At 44.0% G+C, this 21092-nt stretch overlaps 1 protein-coding gene across 1 annotated transcript in view; it reads right to left on the bottom strand.

The window, feature by feature from the left end:
- The window catches only part of LOC141133219 (adhesion G protein-coupled receptor E3-like), a 197319-nt gene that overhangs the window by 91484 nt on the left and 84743 nt on the right, over positions 1-21092 (bottom strand). The window contains exons 4-6 of the mRNA XM_073622458.1: positions 9307-9429; positions 5494-5555; positions 282-359 (exon numbers count right to left, since the gene is read on the bottom strand). Of these exons, the coding sequence (XP_073478559.1) occupies positions 282-359; positions 5494-5555; positions 9307-9429 (263 nt within the window). The remainder of the gene's footprint in view (positions 1-281; positions 360-5493; positions 5556-9306; positions 9430-21092) is intronic.

The following is a 21092-nucleotide window of genomic DNA, read 5'->3' as shown; positions in this document are numbered from 1 at the left end:
TTAGAAAGAAGGTGAGAGGAAGGAAAGAAAAGGGAAGGGGAAAGAAAAAGGGAAGGGGAAAGGAAAGGCAAGGGAAAGGGAAAAAGGAAAGGAAAAGGGAAAAAGGAAAGAAAAAAGAAAGGGAAATGGAAATGGGAAAGGAAAGGCGAGGAAAGGGAAAGGATTATGACACTACAATCAAATGTAAACAAGACACATGCATGCCTGAGCAGATGTGAAGAATGAAGATAAAGCATCCACTCCTCCACCAGACGCCCACTTTCCATACTGGGTTTTCTTACCTGATCACTGATGTTATGCTGTTGACACGATTCATTCAGAGATCTAATTGAGTGCTCAAGAACAGAGCAGAATGGATCCTGCAAAAAGATAACTCAAAAGGGTTAGATTTAGAGACCAGAGAAAACTGTTAACCTTGTAGAGGCTGGCATGCAGAATATCTGTGATTTTGGCATTACTTTGTCTTAATCTCTCCATACATAACATCTACTATGGCATCCTGAGACATACATCATTTTTAAGGATTGCACATTTTTGGATGGTATTCTGGCCCTTCTTGATAAAGTTGCATGGTCTAGAGAAAATATTACTGCCAGCAAACTTGCACTGAATAGCAGTTGAAATCCAGTGAGCTCCCAATTTCCTGTTGTTGACTGACAACAGGAAGGCCACATGAGAGTGGCAACTCTACTTTGAATTCAGGAGCATCACTGGCACACCACCTCAGGAAGCTGCATCAGGTGGACTTCTCTGGCAATATTTTAAAATCTGCAATAATGTTTGCTGATCTTGCCAAGAAGGTTCTTGTACAGCCACTTGTAGGCAGGTGCAGGTTTTCCTCCATCAAGTAGCTGTAATTCAAGGCGGAGGAGGGTAGTAGACTGGTGTAAAGCCACGTCTTCCATGTTTCCTTCTCTCTATGGGCACCAAGCAAGGGTTACATGAGAGGTTCCACCCTGGGGTGGGTTCTTGCCAGGCATTGAACGGGGTAATACTTTGCAGAGAGTGTGCTCACCAAAGACTGGGGACCAGGCAGGAGCTGTGGTCATGTGAACAGTCAAACATTAAAGCAGTCTCCCAACTCCATGATGAGCTACATGTGTGCAGAACTCGAGATGCGGAGTTCCTCCTTAGCTTCTTTTGTTCCATATTCTACACACTGCTCTGATGTATTTTTTGCATTAGGAAGAACAGGCTGAGCCACTGCCCACTTCACCAGTCAGCATAACTCTGTTACCTCACTCCTATTAACGGAATAGGGTCTCACTGAGCACATAGTTTGGACCCATAGCGTGAACCTGATACGTGCTTTCACTTAACCCTTTTCTTTCCGTACCAAGTGACCAGGCCTAGATCTCCATAATGCTAGTCCGCTTTTAGTGACCGACGGAGACAGACAGCTAGGGTGGGAATCCAAACATTGACCTCCTCGCTACCAGAGAACCTGCAACTTATCAGGGCCCATGCCATGACTGGTTGCTGTTTTCCTTGGAGTTACTCATGAACCTTTGCTGCAGCGAAGTTACACATATTCCTTATCGTGGCTGCAGACCCAAGTTCTTTAATAGTATGCCTAGACCTCACATGCACCCCTATAAATAACTTCAGACCAGGCTTGGAGCAGTAGATATAATGTCTACTGTAGACTTGGAAACACGTACAACATGTAATAACATTCCGTTCCTAGCTGAACCTAACTGTGGCTGCCCCAGGTTACCTGCACAGGTGACGTCTCTTAGAGGAAAGTCCAAACTTGGCAGTGCTCTAACAGAGAAGTCCATGTTCCAGGGTTCTCCCAACAAATCGGCAATCCAGAGCGGACCATAGATCCCAGCAAGTCTTTAGTGAAGATTTCTCATACGTTACCCAAGTGTTCCCCAGAGCCCCTTAGGATCCAGACCTCTTCCCTTTTATAGAACACGGGAGGGATGCTGGACCCCAACAAAACCTGTGAACCTACCGGGGACAGTTGGCTAAACCATTAACCCCCTTCCCCCTGACCCTGCTTATAGGTGGCACTGTGCCACTATACAAATGAAAAGGAGTCTTTAGAAGGAATTGTCCCCTCAGCGCCTCTGTCAGTGTCTCAGGTATTGGCTGTCTGACTGGACATTGCAAATTCTGGTGACCTTTGGCAGCTATCTTGGTGTGGGACCTTATACATTTGGTAATACAGGCCCAAGCCTGGTGACACTGTAGATGACTGTTATGCAGCTTCATTCCAGAGCTATTCATTGCTGTCATTATTTATACTGCCACAATAAACAAGATACTAAAACCTCAAGAACTGTGTCTGTCTCTCCTGGTTGGGTACCTGGGGCCAGGCCCCACCTACAAACTTCCTGTTATGGAGTGACAATTGTGTCCCAATGGTGCTTCTGCATTGTCATCCTTTCACATGCACCCCTGGTTGAGATCACAAGAGACCATACCTATACACCTTAGCCAGGCATAGTCTACTGTTATCACTAGAAAAGTCAGACCTGAGCAGTCATGTGCTGTCAGTATATGAGTACAGGAAGGGGCTGTGAGGAAGTGGTGAAGAAGAGCAGCACTGAGATTCAAAGAAAGGTTAAAGTAGAATTAAAGTTAATTTTTTTTCCATTTTGAATAGAATAAGGGAGGGTTAAAACCCCTGGGAGATTTATTTTTTGCTGTATCCCATTGGGGAGATGTCCATTCACTTCCTGTCCCAGAGCCAAAACAGGAAGTGAGTGAAAATCCCTCCAAAGTGAGGGAATTCCTTCCCTGGTTGTCATCAGGGTCACTAGAAGTAGTGTCCCAGTTGGAAGATTTCCCTTCTATTCCTGTACTGGGGACAGCCCATAATCTAGGATTTTCTTTCACTTTCTCTTTCAATGATAATGGTAAACGGAAGAAATAGAGAGGGTGAATCCCCCTAACGGGGGCACAGACTGCAATAAAAACCTGGCAGGTGATCTATTCCTTCTTTACTTTATCCAAAACTAAAATTAAAGTTTAGCCTTTAGTTTTACTTTAACAAAGAGGTGGAAATAGTGTTTTATGAGAAAAATGCCATGTCAATTTTTTTTTATAGTGTTTTAGCAAACTAAATATTATTCACCTAGGGCTTTAAAAGTGATCTCCAGGCAAATATAACATACATAAATTAATGCAGATCTTTATTGATTAGTACATCTTGACATGATTTATTTTTAAAGGCAAGTAGTATAAGTACATAAATTTGACTTGGTATCAGCCTACTGCAGTTTCTGTACAGCAGAACGTCGACTAAGAGATGGGTTAGGCAGCACAAGAAGCCAATCAGCTGTGTTGCAGTGCTCAAAAGTTAACAAAGAACATGCTAATAGGAGGAGAGAGCAGAGTGATAGATATGAGCTCATATGTCTGCTGCTTCTCCTTTCAGTGTCCAGTTACAAGCTGGGTATAGGGGGAGGGGGGATACCACCTGTATGTGTACCGACAGCAGATGAAAATCAGATCGTCTGCCCTGTCAGACAGGACAGCCGTGTAAATCTTAAAACCGGATGAACACAAATACAAATCCTTTGGCAGGTAAACAGTTCTCATATTAGTATTTAATGTGTACTGTATATTTAACCAATTGCCTGGAATTCAGCTTTAATAATGAGTTTTAATTTTGTGGCGATTCAAAATATGTTTAAAAGAGTTTATCCTTTTGAGTAAGGAAGAGATAAGGTTCTGATCGAATTCATTTCAGCCTAAAACCTGGTGAACCGTTACATGATAGCAGGCTGCTGGCCCAGTCCGCTGCAGTCATGAAATTACCCACCCCACAGTCACATGTAACAATGGCTCAGTGATGCCGATGATATTATTGGCCTAATATGGCCACATGGCTATATGTGGTCATTGACACTATCCAAATATGGCAATGTGGCCATATTAGGTCAATGTTGTCTGTAGTATTTCCACAGCTACCTCCACAGCTACCACCATACCTCCCTAACTACCACCACCACCATACCTCCACAGCTATCACCATACCTCCACCACTACTACCATACCTCCATAGCCATCACTATACCACTGAACCACTACCTTACCTCCACAGCCATCACCAAACCTCCCCATCACTATACCTCCCCTACTGTGCAATTTCTTTCATTTCTCTCTCTTATTTTCCACTACTTTCAAAAGGTCTTCTCCTGCGCAATTGGTTTTCTTTCATCATTCTCACGATATGGTGTGGGTTATCATTGGGCGATAGTCATTTTGATGGCAGTACTTTATAAAAGGATTCCACTAACTTCCATCTTAGGTACCCGCTGACACCATGCCATTTTCAATCCCCCCCTGCTTGCCCCCCACTTTTGGGGCCTTTCCCATTTTGGTGATCTCTTCCACCCCCCGTACCTGAGGAGGACTGCCCTTCGCTGGTGGCCATCTACTGCACCTGTCCATCGGTGAGGATCTACCTCAAATTGTTTTTACGGTTGGTGACCTGTTACGATACTTGTTTGATGTTCTCGGCATTACTTTTGTCAAGTAAGTAGGTTGACTGTATACATTTATATTTTTTATTCCTTCCTTCCTTCCTTTCCCCCTTTTTTTTTTTTTTTTTTTTTTTTTTTGCAGATTTGGGTTATTAACCGAAAAATTGCTTTACCTCCTGATAAAGTGAACTCTGTTTCACAAAACGGGCTGAGGAGCAATTTCACAGTATCTGTGAACACACTTGCTGGCAGTCACTTTTTAGTGCTATATATTGTAATAAATGTAATGCAGTTTTGTCATACATGTTGCCACTATGTGTGGTTTTTACATACTTCTATGTGAATAGTAAAGTTGTTCTATATTTTTATATAATGGTTTGACATTTTATTTGGCTAGATCCCTCAAAAGTCCCAAAGGGCACATTTTTTTCTGCATTTTGTACAGTCAATTTCGGGACTCGTTCAGGCCTGTTTATCTGTGCATCCTGGTCTACTTTCTTTATTTCCACCCCTTTGTTATGTGCCGCTGCAGGGTGGGGAATTGCACATTCACAGCCGATTGGACCAGCGGCCTGCTATCAAGTGAGTTTCCCACAGTTTTCCGCTCAGTTTGGCTTGAACCTTAGCTCCTCCCTACTTATGAGTGGTTACAAGTCATCCTAATTTCAGCCTCGGCCCACACTATAAACCGCACCGCATTCCTGTTCATTTCACTTGCGATTCAGTGCGGTGTGATTTGAGCCCATCCATTTTGAATGGGCTCAAGTTACACCGTGTCACACCAAAGTCGTACATGCACCAATTTTGGAACCACACTGCAACTGTGTACTTTTGTACCGTGTGATTCGGTGCAAGCAAATGCACTGCTTTTGCGACCTGCGTGTGGGGTGTCCTTAAGATTGCACTGACACCCACTGCAGATCACAAGGGCAGTGCGATCTGAATGCAGTGCGGGGAATGTGCACAGATCGCAGGGTTTCCTGCACTGCATGATGCTGCAAACAATTTAAATGACAATATACAAATGAAGAACTGAAAATACAATTAAAATTACCTTTTTATTCTGATTGACGCAGGATTCCATATACCTTTGTTGCGTAGCGTTAGGCAAACACTCTTCATACAGTTCATGGTAAACAATAACATTAGTTAGTATCTTGTGTATAAGTCATCCTAATATAATTTAGGTATTCCTCCTACATGACAATGCTGGGGCTTGGTGATTGGTTGTCCATGCACACAATATTGCTTTGTGGGAGGGGTGTGTGCTTATTTTCTAGTCTTGCCTTTCTCAACCTTTGTACCCCGAGAAACCCTTGAATTAATTTTTAGGTGTCAGAGAACCTCTGCTTAAAATATTTATAACTACAGCTCATGGTACATTAGTCTGATCAGTAAGGTGTAGACAGTTTTAAATAAAAGAATAAAGAATAAGATGTGCCTAGTCTGTAACACCCCGGGTAGATCATTCTATTAGCCATGCTCTGTACCATAAATGTATTTTTGATAATAATCTTGAAATAAATTAATAATTTATCTAGAATACAGTAAAATAAGAAGTGGAAGTATAATGTGAAAATGCATGCACCCTTCAGTATTCTTTCTGTGTTTTTTTTTAAAGATGAAGGGTTATGCCCTGTACACGCGGTCGGACATTGATTGGACATTCCGACAACAAAATCCATGAATTTTTTCCGACGGATGTTGGCTCAAACTTGTCTTGCATACACACGGTCGCACAAAGTTGTCGGAAAATCCGATCGTTCTGAACACGGTGACGTAAAACATGTACGTCGGGACTATAAACGGGGCAGTAGCCAATGGTTTTCATCTCTTAATTTATTCTGAGCATACGTGGCACTTTGTGTACACACGATCGGAATTTCCGACAACGGATTTTGTTGTCGGAAAATTTTATAGCAAGCTCTCAAACTTTGTGTGTCGGAAATTCCTATGGAAAATGTGTGATGGAGCCTACACACGGTCGGAATTTCCGACAACAAGGTCCTATCAAACATTTTCCATCGGAAAATCCTATCGTGTGTACAGGGCATTAGAACCTATTTTTGATTTGTTGCAAGAACAGGAAGTGAGTAGAAATTTTCCAGTTAACTGACTAGATATATTTATATATTTTTCTGCTGCTACATCGAAATTATGCCTTATTTGTCTACTTGAGTCTTTGCAAAGAATGCGCTCACTAGCATGGATGGTAGGCAGATAGATAATCCTTGCAGACTCGTAATATATCCATAGCAGATAGGGTAGTACTAATACTACTACTAATATTACAGAAACATAGGACACAGGGGATTGTGTGGGAATTTCCCCTCCTAAAAGTTGAGGATTTGTATTTCTTTCCATCCAGTCCCTAAACCTGAACTGTTCTGCCACACAGAACAGTGCTGCTTGTATTAAAATGATGTATTAGTAATTATAGAGCTGAATTCATTTGTGACCAGGGCTGGTGCAAGAATTTTTGACACCCTAGCCGGAACCTCATTTTGCCGCCCCCATTGCCCTGCCAATGTGACAGGAGGTGGCACTATACAGGAAGCATCGGCTCTGACTCTTCTAGCGCTGGCTGCACTGCGCCTCTAATTACACTACCGGCCGGACAGAGCAGCTGCCTGAGACTGAGTTAGTTACATGCTGCAGCCTGCAAAGCATGCAGACATGGTGGGAAACCAGTGGCCGGGCGCCCCTAGGCAGCAGTGCGCCCTAGGCGGTTGCCTAGTTTGCCTAGTGGTAGCACCGTCCCTGTTTGTGACTGTCCTGTCATATCTGCCTGCATATTTGCTTTAATGGAAAAGAAGAATTGCACTTGCATAGCAATGGCTCAATTACAGGTCCTTCCACTGACCTATAAAGCTATAGTTAACTTGTTACGTAAAAATAAAAAAAGCTGGTCCCCCTGCAGGTTTAAGTCATAATGTACTAGTATGCACCGCATACTAACACATTATGACTGACTTATCTGTTAACGGAGCCCTCCAGCACATCGCTGTGCCAGCTCCCTCTGCGCTTCCATCTTCACCGGGTCTTCCTTCTGGGTGTCGTATCTTCAGCCGCTTGAATTGCTAGGCTGCAGTGACATCACTCCCATGCACAGGAGTCACATCGCTATGGCTCACAGAGCGGGCCGTAAAAGTAATCTGAGCTGCGCAAGTGCAGCTCAGATGACATTACCCGCTGACAGGCAGGGGGGATGTTTTTTAAAATCAACAAGTGTTTACTACCACTTTAACAGAAGAGTGTTGTTTCACTACTAAGATGTCAGCTGAGAGAAGAAAGAATACATGTGGTAACCATCTGTGCATTCATGTTGGATCAGCAAGATTGATAGCACTCTATAGCAGCCATTATCAACCAGGTTTCCATAGAAATCTAAGGTTCCTCCAGAGGTTGTGACCCACAATAAATGCTTAAGAGTCCCTGCTCAGGCTATCAAGGTCCGATGAGTTGAATGCTGCTGACTAATGAGGGTGCAGGCTGAGGAGAGGTCCGTCCAAACCCAAAGCACGCTGCAGAACCCTCCTCCAGAAGTTGCTAGGGGTTCTTCAAGCTATGATTGATTGGCCTATCATCTTGATGGTCCCTGGATAGTCTCATGTCCAATGTGACTCAGCAGAGTCAGCGGCTTCACACGAATGATGATTATAAGAGTTGGTAAGGGTGGCATTGAAACCACTTCTGTAAGGGGGAAATTCTTCCTACTAACCACCTTTTGTAGGAGGCATTCTTCCATTGACCCCTAATAAATTGTTCTTAGCAGTGGGTTCTTGAGACTTACAAATTATTTTGAGGGTTCCTATGGGGTAAAAAGGTTGAGAAAGACTGCTACAGAAGATTACTTCTCAGTTAGCAGTCGGGGGAAATACAGTATATAGACTTGGGCCTGTAATCAAGCCATTGTTATTTCTTTTTTTAAATCTGGTAAAGATTTTGCAAAATGTATGTGTAGCCAAAATGTCTTTTTTTTTGTTTTGGATTCAGTAGGGAAGAGTTAAAACCATGTCATGTTATTTTTAACCATCTGTATCTCATTGGGTAAATGCCCTTTTCTGTTTGTTCCAAAGATTCAGCAGAAAGTGAGAGGAAATCTCCTTAAAGTGGTAGTAAAGTCTTTTTTTGGACTTGTACCTACAGGTAAGCCTATAATAAGGCTTACCTGTAGGTTCATTGAATATCTCCTAAACTTGCGGTGTTTAGGGGATATTCCCAATGGATGCAGCTGGTGAGGTCACCGACGCATGTGTTCTGAAGGTCTGGCATACCGTGCCGGACCTTTAGAGCTCCATGCTACAGCCAATGGCTCCCGCGGGAAATGTGTGGGAGTGACGTCATCACGACTGCAGCCACTCATATGGCCAGAGCCCGCAAACCCAGGTAAAGATGGAAGCTCTGTCAGCGTGCCATGCTGGAGGGCTTCGTTCTAAGGTCAGTATTTCATAATGTGCTAGTATGGGATGCATACTAACACATTATGCCATTGCCTTTGCAGGGAATTTTTTTTTCTTTTGGCCAGCTGCAGCTTACTACCGCTTTAAAAGAGGAACTTCCCTCTTATACATTTGACACCGAAACATGTGTTCCCCCTTGAAAGAATTGCCCTCGCTTCTTGAGAGAACTCAAGCATTTTGGATTTCTACTCACTTTCTGTTTAGACAATGGTCCCCAGGGACATTTTACAACTATAGCACACTATTCTAAACACATAACATACAGTACTTTAAAAGAGCGTTTTAGAAAATATGATAAGTGATGTCACCAAATAAAAGTTACATTTTACATATTTTTTGGTTTAAATTAATTTCTACATTTATTTCTGACACCTGTGGTAAGCAGTATATTATCTAATACTCACCTATACAAGTATTGGAGATGGATATGAAACCATCTAAGCACAAACATTCAAATGAGCCCACTGTATTTTTACAGTACATGTTGGTACCACAGTTAGCAGTATTCTGTTTGCACTCATCGATATCTGTAGAGGGAAAACATTTTTTTTAATGATTACAGCTTCAGGAAATAGAGATCTCAAGTAAAATCCCAAATTCCAGGCAAACATATTTCTATTGGTCAGTGAGGCTGCCCATTATATTGATGGGCCAGTAGGAATGCACAAGAGGCAGAAGAGTGACAACCTCCACCACAACCAGAAATAACCAGAAATAAAAAGATTTGGTTGGCTGAGACCAATGTGTATAGTCAGCTTTTCATTTGAGTCTCATCGCAGCTCTAATAAGATTTTGCAATTGCTTGTAAATGAGTGGCTAACAATGATAGAACAGCATCCTGCCTAACTGCATCCTGTGTTTCTTAGCAATATACACAATCTAACTTTCCATGATATCTATATAATACTGGTAATATGTTTATTATTTATGTCAGTAAAATGAATATCCATCTTAGACAGTGTGTGTGTGTCTGTGAACTTAGTAAATAAGGTGTAGCTGATGCTACCAACCCTTCTGTACTGGTTGAGGCGGCTGTGTTGAACTCCCTGGAAGCATTGAAATTCCTATTTCGTGGTCCCCACTCCCCATACTCGCTAACACCTTCTATACTCACCACTCTTCGAGCTTGGGGGGGCGGTCTCAAATGTGGGCATTATCCTAAGCGAGCTGTTTCCCCCAATGCTCCCCCCCCCCCGTGGCTCAACCCCAATTTACTCCAAATTTAATATTAAGATGATATCCCAGGTAGTTGTCAATCAATTCCTGGATTCCTTATCCCTATTGTCCTCCAACTTTAAGGTTCCAGAGTCTTATTTTTTTCCTTATTTTCAATTTCAACTTTCCCATGCCTTTGGTAGCCAATTCTCCCACTCTGTCCCTCAAGTTGTACAGTCAGCACTGGAGTATATACTAAGGTCAGACTGTACCTCCCGGTTATACTCCCATCTAGTCATGGTGTCACTGCCTGTCCTAGAGGGTCTTAGGGCCTGATGGCAACAGGATATTCCGGATCTTGACACTCATGACTGAGAAGATATATGGGACTTTCCCTTTGGTCCCACGTTTCTCTAAGAGAATGCCTAATTCAGTTTTAATTGGTTCACCGTGCATACTTTGCCCCTTACAGGTTGAATAAAATGAACTCCAGCTCCTCCCCCGAGTGCTGGCTGTGTGGAGGGGCCCTGGGAGATTTTACCCATATTTTTTGGACCTGCCCGGTCATTGTCAAGTTCTGGGAGGAAGTAATAGCTCTTATCCATCTGGTTTGTGCCACAATTCTGCAACCCTCCATGTCTATATGTATTTTGGGTCTGATTGAACATTTAATTTCTCCTGTGGCAGGGCACACTCTAGTTAGCTTGCTTTTGTTTTATGCCAGAAAAGCCATTGCACTCCATTGGAGAAAACCCTCATCTCCACCCCTTACCTTTTGAAAACAACTAGTTAACAACTGCTTGCCTCTCTATAAAGATACATATGCCAACAGAGGCTGCCCTAAAAAGTATGACAAGATCTGGTCTAAATGGTTAGCCGAGCCCTCCATGGCCGCTGATGTGCCCTCTACTTGATGTGTCTGTTGCCTTAATGCCAAGTCATTTAGACTTTCACCATTTCTGTTGTGTATGTTAATACTCATGATATTCATCGGCCTAAGGGAGCCGGGCCTTTTCTCTAATTGGTGTGACTCTTCTAATGTCTTGCTGATTACATTTCTAATGAATATTGTACTCTGCATCCCCTGTGAGGGTCACCCTGTTATGTTTGGATTTGTGTATGTGTTTGTTACATGTTTGTGACATTGAAACCAATAAAAAAGATTTTTCAAAAATAAAAGAAAAAAACAAAGTGAACAATCACGGTAGAAAGTGATCTCTGTTCCTTTTGTAGTATCAGCCTTGTTGTTTCTTTCCACTACAAAATAGTAGGAGGAAGAAAGATATTTTATCAGATTTCCCTTAGAGCCTGTTCATGTCTAGTGTGCTTTACATCTACAATGGGAGGTAATGGCATTCATTTTAAAGGATACCCCGATGCACATATATAACACACCAGAGTTAGAAAGCAGTGCACCGCAATGTGGGTTGAGTTGCAATAAGATGAAAAATAAAATCTGCAGGGGTTATTTCTGCTGTGTTGGGGCTCATTCAAAATGAATAGGCTGCCAGCTGCCTTTCCACTCTTGGTGGTATAAATGCCCCACGGATGCTTCACACTCAGACAACAATGTATATGAAGGTATGCTACTCTAATCCTGATTCCACATTTTTTAAAAATAATCTCCATAAACGCTAAAGCACTTAACCACCCAAGTATAAGGAAAGAAATCCAAACATTAGAAGGGGAGGTGAGTTTTCTTCAAGAATCACTTTTTAGAAATGAAGACTGTTCCTCTTTCTCTCATTTGAAAATTCCACATATACTCATGGAGAATGCCTCAACAAAAAGAGCGGAGTGATAATAGTGGTTAAAAATACACTGGCTTTCTTGCCTTTTCATCTGGACATTAACAAAGAATGTTGCTATTTAAAACTGAAGTGCCAGATCAATAATGCCGCAACACTGTCAATACACCCAACAATGGCCAACTGTGGTTTATTAACAAAATTTTCCACAAAATCAAGAATCTGGATTCCTCATATGGAGGGGGCAGTGGCCCTAAACTTGATTCCACATCCTTTGTTAAAAAAGAAGATATCTGTTGTTGTCAGTATGCCTCTGAACAAGATATTTGTTTCCACTTTCTTTCCTCTCCCCCCTCCCCAGAATTGATATGTTCCTTACAGACAAATCAACTTTACAGAAAATAAAATCTATGAAAAGACTATGTCGTCCAAGTACACTGAGGCATACTGCCGGTGAGGTCGTAAAATCCTATCCATTGCTCGCTGTAACGTGGCTGGAGCAGTTTGCAATCCAAAAGGCATTCTATTGTACTAAAACCTCCCCTCTGGGGTATAAAAAGCAGTTTTCTCTCTAGCAGCCTTAGTCAACGGGATTTGCCAATATCCCTTGGTAAGGTCTAATGTAGTGATACACCTGGCTGGACCTAGTCTCTCAATAAGCTCATCTACCTGGGGAATGGGGTAGGCATCAAACCGGGAAACTTCATTAAGCTTCTGGAAATCATTGCAGAATCGCAAAGTCCCTTTGGGCTTCGGTACCAACACAATCGGGCTCAACCACTCACTCTGCGATTCTTCAATAATCTCCAGGTCTAACATCTTCTTCACTTCCTCTGAAATGACCTTTCTTTGAGCCTCTGGGATGCGGTAGGGCCGGACAAAAACTTTGACTCCTGGTTCCGTGATAATGTCGTGCTCTATGACACTAGTGAGCCCTGGCAAGTCTGAAAATTTCTCTTTATTTCTCTGCAAGAACTCCTTTGCCTGCTGACTTTGGATTTTAAAGAGGGTATTTGCTACTTGGACACTCTCCACCCCAACCTGAGGCTCAAGTCTTGCACTAGCCAGGGAGGGTACCGGTTTCCTGTCTGTCCAGGGCTTTAACAAGTTTACATGATATATCTGATATGGTTTCCTCTTGCCTGGCTGGTGGACTCTATAATTTACCTCTCCCACTTTTTCTACAACTTCAAAGGGGCCTTGCCATCTGGCCAAGAATTTACTTTCCACAGTGGGAATCAACACCGCTACTCGATCCCCCACTTGGAAGTGCCTTATTTTAGCAACCCTATTATAGACCCATTGTTGAGCCTCCTGGGCTTTTTGCAAATATTCCTGGGCTGGTGGCATCACAGTTCGGATCCTCTCCTGCATTTGGGAGACATATTTAAGAACACTCTTATGCTGAATAGGTTCACTTTCCTATTCCTCTTTAACAAAGTCCAGTAGTCCGCGAAGTCTCTGCCCATATACCAACTTAAAGGGCGAAAACCCAGTGGAGGCCTGGGGCACTTCCCGGATAGCAAACAGGAGAGCTGGTAACAGGCAGTCCCAGTTTTTCCCATCCCTTTGTACCACTCTCTTGAGCATAGACTTAAGAGTCTTATTAAAATGTTCTACCAACCCATCTGTTTGGGGATGGTAGACCGATGTGCGCAGCTGTTTAATCCGGAACAGCTTGCATACATCAACCATAACCCTTGACATAAACGGGGTGCCCTAGTCCGTGAGTATTTCCTTGGGTAAACCAGTCCGTGTAAACAACTGGAATAATTCTTGGTCAATAGCTTTAGAGGAGGTATTCCGCAGGGGTAGCACCTCAGCATTTCGGGTGGCATAGTCGAGGATCACCAGTATGTAGGAGTGACCTCGAGTCGACTTTACCAAGGGACCCACTATATCCATGACTATCCTCTTGAATGGGACCTCAATTATGGGCAGGGGGACCAAAGGGCTCCGGAAGTGGTTCACCGGAGTGGTCAACTGACAGGTGGGACAAGAGGTACAGTACCTCCTTACCTCTGCTTTCAGACCTGGCCAGTAAAACCAGTCAGTGATCCGTGCCTCCATCATTTCAACTCCCAGGTGTCCACCTAAAACATTGTCATGGGCCAGATCCAGGACCTTGCGTCTATACTGTTGGGGTACCAATAATTGTTCTACCATGTTTTCTCTCACTTTGGTAACCCGATATAGCAACTCATTAGATATTGCGAAGTGTGGCCACCGCTCATTCGCACCTGGCTCTTGGGGAACCCCATTTACTACTACAATCTGTTCCCATGCATGGGCCAAAGTAGTGTCCTGCATCTGGACAGTACCAAATGAACAATGGGGAACACCCAAATCTGGCAGGGCAGGGGTAGAGGCCACTTCCTCATCCTCTTCCCCCAGCATTACCTGAAGTGGGGAAGGTTCCCCCCTCAGTGTTCAGGTAGATCTGTGAACCACACATTTTGATATCCTTAACAGTATCAGCACTTCTTTCATCACCATTAACCAAATCATTAGCATTTTCATAATCTGGATCCACATTAAGAACCTTTGGTTATTCCCCTCAACAGAAGGAACAGAGGGACTAGTTTCTCCCCAGTCTCTGGATCGTTCAGGTAGTTCTCCTTGTCCCCACAGTTTTGCAAATAATGGACAGACACGTCCTATGATAACAACATGTACCAAGTTCTTTACCACCCCCCACCGAGATGAGAGGGTACTCTCTAGTGTCCCGGTGAATGCACACAACCCGTAAAGTTTTGCTTACCGGACCGATCTTCCCAATTACTCTAGGGTGAACCAGGGGTACCATGCTTCCGGAGTCCAGCAAAGCCCAGGCAGAAAGGTGGTTCACTTGGACTTCACACTCAAACCTTCTCCAAGGTCAAGATGTGTTGTACATGCTTTATAAAAAGACCCCCTCCGAAGAACCCCGCATTCCATTGGCTCCTCTTGCAGTGGGCCCGGGTATGGCCCCAGTAATGACATCGCCAACATTGTACATCCCCACCTCTCTGAACAGGAACAGATCGCTGAGGAGGTACCGGTAGTGACTCTTGACCTTCCGGGGTGTTGGTTCCAGGGCTCCGGGGGAAGTCCTTTCGAAGAGAGGCATAGGATCGAATAGGCCGTGGCAGACTGGGCCCTTGGCGCTTGGTAGGGCCAAGCAGATCCTCCACCACTGTATACCGTTCCACCATCTCAACAAGGAGTTTCACTGTTTTGGGGTCTCTATGACTGACCCACCGCTGAAGATCGTCTGGCAGTGACCTTAGGTATCGGTCCAGCACAACCCGCTCAATGATTTGGGGGCTGGACAACACTTCGGGCTGCAGCCATTTTTTTACCAGTTGCTCCAGGTCCAGTGCATTTGAGCCCGGGGTGGCTGATCTGGACAATACTTCCATTGGTGCACTCGTTGGGCCCGAACGGCTGTAGTCACCCCCAAACGAGCCAGTATTTCTGCCTTTAGTTTTTGATAATCTTTAGCGTCATCCGGTGGTAGATTGAAGTAGCCTTTTTGAGGATCTCCGGAGAGGAAAGGAGCAATTAGGCCGGCCCACTGGTCCTGGGGCCATCCTTCTCTCTCTGCCGTCCTCTCAAATGTAGCAAGAAATGCCTCTACATCATCACTCAGGGACAACTTCTGCAGAAAATGGCTTGCCCTCACTGTCACCTGGTTGCCAGGGGCAACAGCCGCTTGTTCACTGCTGCACTGCTTCTTTTAAGGCAGTCACCTGAGCCTGCATAACCCCTTGCTGGGTCGCTCGGCCTTCTGGCTAAGATCAAGTGTAGTATCTGTTCTTATCAGTTGCCAGAGGAGGCGCTATGTCACTCCCGAGTGTGGGAAGGGCAGATGCAAATCCAATGGTGTCATTGCACCCGGAAGGGCTGTTTCGGTAGTGGCTCAGATCTGGTCCTCCTTAGAGGCGTCAGCGGGGTCGAGTCTGAGCCATCCGGAAGGGTGCTCCTGGTGAGGATGGGTGCTGCATCTGGGTCTGACCAAAGGGTCAGGTCCCTGGCCTTCTGGCCTAGATTGGGGTAGTTCTAGCTCCAGACAGTTTTTTGGGAGAGAACACCGGCACCTCCTTTTGAGGGGGGGAGGAGCGGTTAGTACTTCCCGAATGTAATTAGGTAGGAGTGATGGGAGCGACGGTGGAGCCTGATAGTAAATGGCTCTCACCAAACTCTCAGAACTTCAGACCTTCCTGCCTGGGGTGGGGGCTGGTGTGGTCTGGGTCGTTGGTCAGGGTTGGTACTGAAAGCCTATGATGTATGTGCCCCTGGAGTGGCAGTCCGGGGGTGCCTTAAAATCCCTGTGAGTGAGGGTCACTTTGATTTTTGGGACCACGGTCACTGCACCATATACACGCTTTTTTAGCACCTGCCTCCTGGGCCGGGCCTTTTGGTTGGGACCGGAGGAATTTATTATTCCTGGTCGGAGGGCCTGGCCATTATATTGTATTGTATTGCACAATGGCCACTTTTTCACTCTCCTCTAATTCCTTCTCCCCCACTTTCTTTTATTTATTTCCTTTGTGTGTACACGGTTTGTTGCACTGTGTGACTGGTAGGGTTGCAGGTCCTTGGGCCTGCCCTGAAAGTCTTGGGAGGGGGTGGTCATGGCCTTTTGGCTTAGTTTGCTCTCCCTCATGGGGTCTCCCTTTGGGGAGAGTACTTGGGTGGGTCTGTTTCGGCAGATCCTCCAGAGAAAGGGGTCCGTCTGCTTTCAGCCAGGTGGACCAAGTGTAAGTGCCCTTGTCCCTGTCAGGAGCCCAACGCCCCTGGGGATTCAGGGCTAGGCCCTCTGATTTTAGAGGGCTTGTGTACCCGTTGCACTTTTTTGTGTTTCACTCTTTATGTGTGTGCACATTTTTTTGGTGAAGTTTTTGAGTATGTTTCACACGCCATGGGCTTTAAAAAAAAAAACAAAACAAAAAACCCTTGCTGGGTCGCTTGCTGGGCTGCCAATTGGGCCACAAATACTCACCAACAGGCGAGTATTTTCTTGCTGCAGAGCCAGCGCCTCTTTGTGGTGCGTTTGTTGTACCTCCAGCTGAGTTGCTAAGCACTGATTAGTTTCCTCATGGGGAGTGTGCACTTGCATATTAGCCAGGGACAGCTGTTTAATTAGCTCCTCCATTGTTTCAGCTTCAGCGTTTGTGCGGCTTTAACCCAGGACATAAATCCACTGTACTGTCCCTTTAAATGTCAGTTTAAGTCCAATGCAAAAACTGCAAGAAAAAAATGCCTGTTACTTTGTCCTGCCCCACATACTGCACCAGTTGTAAAGTTCGGGGAACCAGCTAGATCACAGAACACAGGCTTTTCAGTCAAAAGGAGGTTTATTAAACTTAAATAGCTTCACAGCAGCAAAACAAAAGAAAGAGATTTCAGTCTCACCGACTTGCAGAGTCCAGAACTGCTATCGCAGTTTAAACAGTCCTTGGGTTTTGTTGCAGGTAACTTCCCCTGCTAGGAGGCTTTCAGGCAGGACACTGCCGTTCACTTTTGTCGCTGCACACAAAACCACCATCCACAGTCTCCTCTACACTCCTCCACACTCACCTATAACTTCCTGTCTTGTTTTAAACCCACTTCCTCTGACAGGTGAGTTAACCCTTTTTGTTCCCTTAAAGGGACCACAGTTCAAACAGAGGGGAAATATAGCGTCCTTCCATGACCCAGCCACGGCGTCCTGTACAATCCATATAAGATAAAAGCTTGTAAGAGGTTGGGGATGGAAGTGTAGGGTTGTGTTAGGAAGAACAACAAGTCATCAGCATAAGCTGCTATCTTATATTCTCTATTTCCTACAAGAAAGCCAGTGACAGATCGTGTCCAATTAATAGTAAAGATAAACTGCTCCAAAGATAAAATAAAAAGCAAGGGCGTTAATGGGCATCTTTGTCTGGTGCCATTATGAATCATCGCTGGGCTAATAAAGTACCGTTCATTTTTATATGTGCTAAAAGATTACGGTATAGGGAAGAAATCCAAGTTAGCATGTGGGGCTTCCCTCCTTGGACAGGAGGAGGACTTCAATTTTGTTTACATGAGCGCTATAGATTATATTCAATGCCTTTATTACATTATCTTCCGCCTCCTTACCTGTCATGAACCCCACCTGTTCAGGTCCAATGATTTTAGAAAGAAAAGGTCTCAAACAGTTTGCCAGTATTTTAGCTAGGATCTTTGAATCAAGATTTAGCAATGAAATTGGCCGATAACTAGCACAATCAGTGGGATCTTTTTCAGGTTTCGGGATTACAGAAACATGAGCTATCAGAAAGGATTTTGAGACTGGAGGTGAGTCTCTTAAGCAATTCAAGGCCTGTAGGAGAGGAATTTGAATCAGTGGAAGGAATGTCTCCCAATAAAGAGCAGTAGACTTTTCCCAGGTTTCAGCTCTTTAATTGTAAGCAAGACCTCCTCTTCCTCAAACAGTCTTTCTAACGACTCCGCATCTGTCTCTGAGAATTTGGGCATGCCACTCTGAGTGAGGTAGTTGGTAATAATTTGAGATCTATCTCCTGAAAGGTTGGGGTCTATATGCATGCGGGAGATTGTATAATTTGGTATAATAGTTGTGAAATGTCAACAAATTTATTTCCGTAGAATGTGTCCTGGATGATGATTTAATGGCTAAAATGTTAGAAGTCAGTGTAGTCTCTTTCAGGACCCTTGCCAATAGTTTTCCACTTTTTGTTCCCATGTTCATAACACATACCTTTCTTATAGAAAAGCTTACGTTTTGCTTTCAAGTCCAGTAATTGTCTAAGTTCTTTCCTAGTTTCCATCAGTTCGACAGCTATAGATGCCTCAGTGGACTGTTTATGAACTGCTTCAAAGCAGGCTATTTTGGAGGCCAAATTCACTAATTTACATTCCGAGGCCTTTTTATGTTGGGCATCCATACTGATGAACTCTCCTCGGAATACACACTTGTGTGCCTCCCAAATTGTCAAAGGAGAGAGTTCTACTGAACTATTAGTAGCAAAATATAAATGGAATGCCTCTGTAGCCTTCTGCAAAGAAGTGGAATCTGTGAGCAGGGTAGGATTTAGCCTCCAAGAGCATTGCCTGGTTTGAATGTCTGGAAAATGAGAAATGGATATGGGAGCATGATCTGAAATAGTTTGTATTCCTATGTGAGCCTCCTGAAGTAAAGTTAAATCTCTCTTGGAAAGGAAAATGTAGTAAATTCTAGAATGTTTGTTATGGGGTGCAAAGAAATATGTAAAGTCTCTGCCCCGTCCTTGTTTATATACAGTAACCTCTGTCATCCACTTGCCCTGTCTTTTGGCAGGAGTGGAGCCGAGGGCCAGGCATTTTTCTTTCGGCAGGATTACTTAATTAATAATTTACTTAACCACTTCCCGACTGGCGCACGCCGATGTACGTCGGCAGAATGGCACGGCTGGGCAAATGGGCGTACCTGTAAGTCCCATTTGAATTCCCCGCCGTGCCATTGCGTGCGTGCCGCCGGCGGCGTGCGCGCGCCAGCCGGGAGCTCCATGAGTCGGGTCGCGGGATACCCACGATCGCCTCACGGAGAGGACGAACGGGGAGATGCTGATGTAAACAAGCATCTCCCCGTTCTGCCTAGTGACAGTGTCACGGATCTCTGCTCCCTGTCATCGAGAGCAGAGATCAGTGACGTGCCACAGCTAGCCCATCCCCCCTACAGTTAGAGCACATCCCTAGTACTGACTTAACCCCTTCCCGCCCCCTAGTGGTTAACCCCTTCACTGCCAATGTCATTTACACAGGAATCAGTGCATTTTTATAGCACTGATTGCTGTATAAATGACAATGGTCCCAAAAATGTGTCAAAAATGTCCGATGTGTCCGCCATAATGTTGCTGTCACAATAAAAATCACTGATCGCCGCCATTACTAGTAAAAAAAAAAAATGATTAGTAAAAATGCCATAAAACTATCCCCTATTTTGTAAACGCTATAACTTTTGTGTCAACCAATCAATAATCGCTTATTGCGATTTTTTTTTTACCAAAATATGTAGAAAAATATGTATCGGCCTAAACTGAGAAAAAAAAGGTTTTTTTAATTATTTTTTAGGGATATTTATTAAAGCAAAAAGTAAAAAATAATGTGTTTTTTAAAATTGACGCTATTTTTTTGTTTATAGCGCAAAAAATAAAAAACGCAGAGGTGATCAAATACCACCAAAAGAAAGCTCTATTTGTGGGAAAAAAAGGACGATAATTATGTTTGGGAGCCATGCCGCACGACCGCGCAATTGTCAGTTAAAGCAACGCAGTGCCGAATCGCAAAAAGTGCTCTGGTCAGGAAGGGGGTTCTTCCGGGGCTGAAGCGGTTAATTGATGATGAATTTATATTGTGAAGCTTTTTTTTGTCTGTTTGTTGGCTTTTTTGCTTTTCATTAAAAGGACTTGTCAAAAAAAGTTTTTGATTTTATTTACTTTTTTATGTGAATGTGTAGGGACACTATGTGCCCCCCTTACTTAGTGGTAAAGTGGTATCTGAGTGCTCCCTTATTGGTAAAGGGGGCTTACAGATTTCAATAAGCTACCTTCCTGCAGATCCCCACAACCCAACCACCTGGCCAGGGTTGTGAGAATAGGCCCTTGTCCTTGTCACCCCCCATGTTAAGGGCATAGGACCTGGTGTGGTTCAGGAGGGAGTTGCACACTAGAATTTAGGGGGACCTCATATCCTCCTTAACCACTTCCCGACCATCTCACGCAGATATACTGCGGCAGAAGGGCACATACAGGCAGATTAATGTACCTGTACGTTGCCCTTTAAGAGGCAGCTTGTGGGCGATCGTCTCACTGTGAGGGAGAACGGGGAGATGCTAATGTAAACAAGCATCTCCCCATTCTGCCTAATGACACTGTCACTGATCACAGCTCTCTGTAATTGGAAGTGGTGATCAGTGACGTGTCACACACAGGCTCTACCCCCCACAGTTAGAATCACTCCTAGGACACACCTAACCCCTACAGCGCCACCTAGTGGTTAACCCCTTCACTGCCAGTGATATTTTTACAGTAATCAATGCAATTTTTTAGCATTGATCGCTGTATTAATGCCAATGGTCCCAAAAATGTGTCAAAATTGTCCGATGTGTCCGCCATAATGTCGCAGTGACGATAAAAATCGCTGATCGCCGCCATTACTAGTAAAAAAAAAATTATCAATCAAAATGCCATAAAACTATCCCCTATTTTTTAGACGCTATAACTTTTGCGAAAACCAATCAATAAACGCTTATTGCGATTTTTTTTTTTACCAAAAATATATAG

This window comes from Aquarana catesbeiana, linkage group LG03 (genome assembly GCF_042186555.1).
Source record: "Aquarana catesbeiana isolate 2022-GZ linkage group LG03, ASM4218655v1, whole genome shotgun sequence".
Taxonomy (NCBI): domain Eukaryota; kingdom Metazoa; phylum Chordata; class Amphibia; order Anura; family Ranidae; genus Aquarana; species Aquarana catesbeiana.
This window is presented reverse-complemented; position numbering and strand designations above follow the sequence as displayed.